General features: G+C 31.6%; 1 protein-coding gene across 2 annotated transcripts in view; it reads right to left on the reverse strand.

Annotated features, from left to right (window-relative positions):
* Window positions 1–2094: 2094 nt before the first annotated feature.
* LOC108565252 (protein doublesex-like) overlaps window positions 2095–5996 on the reverse strand; it is a 63912-nt gene continuing 60010 nt past the window's right edge. For both annotated transcript variants that reach the window (XM_017924600.1, XM_017924601.1), the window contains 2 exons: window positions 5394–5537; window positions 2095–2531 (listed from right to left, as the gene is read on the reverse strand). In XM_017924600.1, the coding sequence (XP_017780089.1) occupies window positions 2272–2531; window positions 5394–5537 (404 nt within the window). In that variant the 3' untranslated portion in view covers window positions 2095–2271. The remainder of the gene's footprint in view (window positions 2532–5393; window positions 5538–5996) is intronic.

The raw sequence follows: 5996 nt of genomic DNA on the forward strand, positions 1-5996 counted from the left end.
TTTCGCTTAAAATATGTTTAAGCTTAATCGCTTGATGTGCACATACAGTTTCGGCTACGATTTGCATTTCAGTTTTACGGATATTCCCCAATATTCATTACGCAATATCGATATAAAACAAGCAATTTATAAAGATTTCCCTATTCTTTACTTTTATGCACATCCATAAACAATTTTAAACTCAATTTAAAACAAGAAACTACTTCATTAAGTGAACTTTATTAGTCTAAATTTTTATAACAAACTAAAAGCTTGTACCATATATATAATATATATAAGGAAAATTGCAATAATTTCAATTGATATAATCATAATGAATTCAATATTAAAATATGTTATACTAATTTTTTTTTTTCATCGCAAATTGTAGTTATTTTGACAAAAATTGTACCTTTCATTATAATAGCTATTGTACAAAACAATCATAATCCGTTCCAAAATTTCTGGATTTTTACTCGAATAGTGAAACAATTTTTCACATATAAACTATGCTCGTTATGCGAGGTTCCACTGTATTTATATAATAATATAAAATAAATGAAAGGTCTACAAAAGCGTTAATGAAATATTGAAAACTAAATATGACTTAAATGTATGTTTTCAGTTTCAAGCAAAAGCTAATAGAATTAAAATTAAAAGTAAATTGTGTGTCTGTTTTGGTCAAAGGATTAAAATATTTTGTAATTATTATTAAGTGTTTGGTATAATAAAGCTATAAGTTCGTAGGATGACATATACATATCATATGATTTTTAGGAAATACCAACCTTCAGACGACGCCTGTAAATATTTCATGACAATCTGACGTTTAGTTCACAAGTTACAGTGGTTTTAGTGACGCTACTTTTGTAATTTTCAAAACAATGGAAAAATCTAAATTTCGTGCGTTCATAAAACATTACTTTTTGATGATGATCATATGAAGTTGTACAGAGTTAGTGTTATTGTTTTTGTGGCTTTTTTTATGGAAAAAAATACCGTTCAAGCAAAATGGCTTGATAAGTGTTGATTTTAAATGCAGTTGCTCAAATTCAGCAATTCTTGCAGAAAGCATAAAATGTTGCGTGATATAGCTGACACTGTGAAGATATCAGAAGGCAGTGTATTCACCATTTTGCATGAACATTTGATCATGAGAAAGCTTTGTTCGAAATGGATACCGCGTTCAAGTTCCAAGTGGACCAAAAACAACAAGGAGTTGACGCTCGGTATCGTCAACGTTGATTGGAGAGTTCAAGCAAAATGTTAAAGATTTTTTTCATTTTTCAGTCATCAGCTGAGTAGACAGCAGAGAGTGAAGCCGTATTTTGAGGCTAAAGATAAATCGTTCTACAAGAAAGGTATCGAAATGTTACAGAAGCTTCGGTATGAATGTGTCATTCTTGAAAAAAGTCGAATATTGCCCAAAAGTTGTTGTTTTATTTATCATCCTACGTACTTACTGAGTGAGGTGTTATATTTAATTAATTGAATTTTTTTACGATTATTATAAATCCTTTTTAATAAGTTTATTGAAATAATAGTAATTAAGTAAAGTAACCTTTATTGTATACATAAATAAAACAAAAATAGATACACAAAGGCCAGTTGACCAAAAAAAAAAATTAATAATTTTCTATGAGTGTGAAAGTAATGCAAATGAAATATGCGTGCATGCAGGGAAGCGTGAAATTAGTGCGACAAGTGTATAGAATTTTCAAGTATTTTATTTCAATTAACAAAACCAAAAATCGCTTATCTACAAATTAATATATAAATATATATGTATGTACAAAACAAGTTATTTTTTTAAAATCTTTGTTTATTTGCTCTAACTCAAACATATCCTAATCTAAAACAGTAAAAGTAATCGGATTCAAGATCGTAATCAAAAATTATACAAATCAAAATGGAAAATATAAAAACAAACGTAATTAATATAAAGGTAAAGTAAATTTATGGAAATATAATAAATAAATAAATATACTAAACACGGATGGAAATGCATCCCTTTTTTATTTAAATTTCTAAATATACACACTTGTTTAGAAAATCAATTATTTAATCACAACGTTTACTCAGTATTCACTGTAGTTCTGTTTGTTTTAAATAATAATAATTTGTGGATTAACGCAAACCTAACAAGTTCAAAGTGTAAGCACGCATACATTGCGGCTGTAATATAACAAATTGATGTAATCCAATTATGTGAAGTGCACAGGTTAGTTGTGATTAGTCGAGCGGTGATGGTTGTGGTGGTGATGGAATGCGGAGGCGGTAAATTTGGATGACTTACCATCGACTTCTAGGCCTCGAGATGTTGAGCGGCGAGTGAGGAGGTGGACTAGATCTGAGCGTTGCTGCGGTGGTCAGACCGACGGCGGTCGGATACATCCCGACGGCGGCGGCTGCCGGCAGGTAGACGGGCGGATACATGGCCGGATACAATTCGGAGGTGTGTGAAGAGATGCTGTGGCTGAAGTGACTGAACGGCATCTGATGGTAGAATCTGGCCGCCTCGACGGCGGCTATCGTCTTGATCTCGACACAGGCTGCAAACAAAACAACAAATCTATCATTTTTACTTCACAATAATGTTAGTTCATGAATTTTGTATTGTTTCTACTTAATATAAATTGTAAAATTTGTTATGAAACAAACCATACTTATCATGGACAAAGTAAAATTAGTTAGTTAGTAAATTTAGAACTTTGGTAAACTGTTTATTCTCATAAGTTGTACAAATTGTAACGAAACAAGCTATACTTTCCCTTTTTAATTGAGGGTTTGGCAAAATTCAGTTTTACAGCTTTAATAGGAATTCCTGGATATTATCTCTGAAGTGTATAATGTGCGTTTCTTTAACCTAAAGTTTAAAATTTAGCTTGTTTAGTTGATCTAAGATATCAGATAAATAAGCTTAAAAGTATGATCTTGTATAATTTCGTATTTTATTTCGTTTTTCAATTCAAAAACTCGTCCAACCATATTTCCTTTTGATAACCATCGAATAGCAGTGTGGATAAAAAAAACTTCGTGATCAGATTTTATATGATTGACAATTGTCACTAAAGAATCAAGCACTTCTTGCAAAGTCTTTGGAATAGGCTTGCTAGCAAGGATAATCATGCAGTGTAATCTCTGAAAATACACACCTCACACAAGTTTTTCCATTGCATTACATTTAAAGAATAAACTTATCATCTCTACAATGTCTTCACATTTTCCAGTAGTTTTAAATGCTCTACTAAACTCATCTTTTATGTAGTCCAAGTTAATATATCTCACGAAAACGTAAAGTAATTGGGTTATGTCATGTTATTAACATTGGTGGACACGTCAAGTTGAAAGGATAAAATGTATTCCATCACATCTATGAACATGTCTATGGATTGTGTTGTTGGTTAAGGATATATTACGTATTGTAATCTCATTAGCTTCTCCAAGAACTAGCCGACTTTAATGCACGAAATTCGCTATAAACATAATATTAATAAGTAATTCTTTAAATTTCAAGTCTAATGTAGAAAACATTGTATATGTATTAAAATACATGTTTGTTATAACACGAATTTATGGCTTCTGTTCACCTGTCCACTGTTCAAGCATACTCAAGTACATAGGTTTTGCGGAGCTTAAAAAAAGACGACCGCTCCGACGTTTTATATTTAGAGAATGCATTGTAAAGTAGAAAATAGACTCGTAAATCTCGACGGTTTTACTAAATATACGTGCGCCTTCTCGGCATTTCACACTCACGGCATAACTCATTTCAACATTATTTCCAATAACACGGCGACAAAACCCCCAATTTAGAAACCACAACAACGTTTACTTTGTTCATAACCGGTTCCTTATTTTCCGTGCTAACAATAGACTGTTTGATACACGGACACAAAATTGTATTATATAACATTAAACGCAGCTCAGTTTAATTGAAGATATTTGTATATTCATCGTTAATACAACCTGAAGCTTTTTCATAAGAAAGAAACGGAATTGAAGTGGAAGATCTCAAAAAAAAATAAAGCGAAATGAACGGTTGAATTGGGTAAAGGAGGATAATTTAGGAGCGATCATCGAGAGGGAAATTATACACCAGTTCGCTGATTGATTTTAATTCCCGAAGATCCAGAACGCAGATTGTAACGTCTCTCCGTACTCTGTGTATAAAGTATAATATGGTATAAATATTTAAACACAGACATAACAGACTGGGCAACGTTATTATTTTACCATAAATTCTCGCCGATGCAATTTAATGCAACGCACACACAGTTCAACTGTGTAATTTCAATGCTAAGAGATGAGTAAAGAGGGAAATGTAAAAAAAAATCGAGAATGACGATGATGGAATTGCTGTATGATGTGTTGCTTAATTTACACAATTTATTAAGAAAACTATTGATAATTATCAAAACTGTTTTCTTATGAGAGTTAGAAATAAAAATATTGTTAAAGTGGAGAATTTTTTCTCAAATTGTTTATAGATTTTAGATAGGTAAATAAACAAAAACTCAGTAAATTACATCTTTGGAAAACCAAATTAATCCACCGTGGGCATTAGAAATGTGAATCATTGTCTACTTAACACTGGAAATGCAATGAATTGTTATAAGCAGAAACATTTTTTTTTCTAAAGTGAATGAGAAAAATATATCAAATGTAGCAAGAAATGATAATAATTTAATGATGAATCTAAAACAGTTGTATTTTCTATTATACTCTCATGCAGCGTTCTTTAATCATTTTATTCCTGTAGACCAGAAAAATATATGAAATATTTCGAAAAGTTAATGTAGAAATAAAAACCAATATAGATAGTAAAAAATAAATAATTGAATATTATAAAGCATTGCTTAATACAGTTGACGCAGCAAAGAGATAATTTAAAAACTGTGAATCTCATATTTTGAATAAAAAGTTTTAATGGAATTATGCCTGTGGTTAATTATAGATCATACGCATTTGTCAATATACTTGTAACCATGCACGCAAACGCGCACGCACACACATTATTATTTTTTTTTATCAAATGTCGCATTCGCATCCCGACGGCGTGTAATGTTTTAAAACAACTGCACAAAATCGTTAAACTATAATTTATGGCCGGCCATAAATGCAAAGGTTATAATATTTTTAGTACATGTACAGTATACACTATATACTGGATCACTCTGTCCTCCTCACACTTCAACCCCATAGATTCATGGCATCTTCTTCTACATGAACTTTTTTTGTTGTTGTCTTTGTTTGATGTGAGCGTACTATGCTTGATGCATAAACGGCAGACTCTATGTAAAGTTGCAAAAGAAGGATGGGAGAAAAACATCCCTCACCGATGTCATTACGCGCGCGGAACGCATAAAAGTTAATGTATTGATTCACCTCGCGGTCTCCCCTCGTCTTCTTACCTTCGTCGATTTGTCGCCACGCCTCTTCCTGGTCCTCCTTCACGTACTTCAAGATCACATCAACCAGCGAGAACATCTTCCTGGAGAACTGGAATCTGCTCTTCAGCTTTTGGCAGAAATCGAAGCGGATTTCGGCCACTTGACCTGAAACACATACGCATATACCAATTAGTCACAATTCACTGTCGCAAGAAAGCAACCGTGCATACAAAGAGCTGCGAGATTAATTCAATATCATAACAATACTCATCAATAAATGCCAGTGTCGAAATAAAACAAAAAATTTGGAGTAAATTTATAAGTAACTAGATTTAATTTTACCATATTTAATAAAATTATGATAATTTATAATTTTAGATAATGTGCTAAACTTTTTAATAAAAAAGTTAAGAAAAATTTTGAAAAGAAAAATGCATTATATCTTATTACATATAAATACATTTAAAATGTTCTGAAAGACGTGATTAGTTTTTTATTGTTGATATTTTTTCCAGATCGAGTGCAAAGTTCAAGTTGAAGGTCGACAATGAAAAGAAAATTAGATAGAACAAAAGGCAAAACGTGTCGTAGTTCTAACTTTTGTCACGTCCATCCAAAATAAAA

The sequence above is a fragment of the Nicrophorus vespilloides genome, unplaced genomic scaffold, assembly GCF_001412225.1.
Source record: "Nicrophorus vespilloides isolate i.1.1-1 unplaced genomic scaffold, Nicve_v1.0, whole genome shotgun sequence".
Taxonomy (NCBI): Eukaryota; Metazoa; Arthropoda; class Insecta; order Coleoptera; family Silphidae; genus Nicrophorus; species Nicrophorus vespilloides.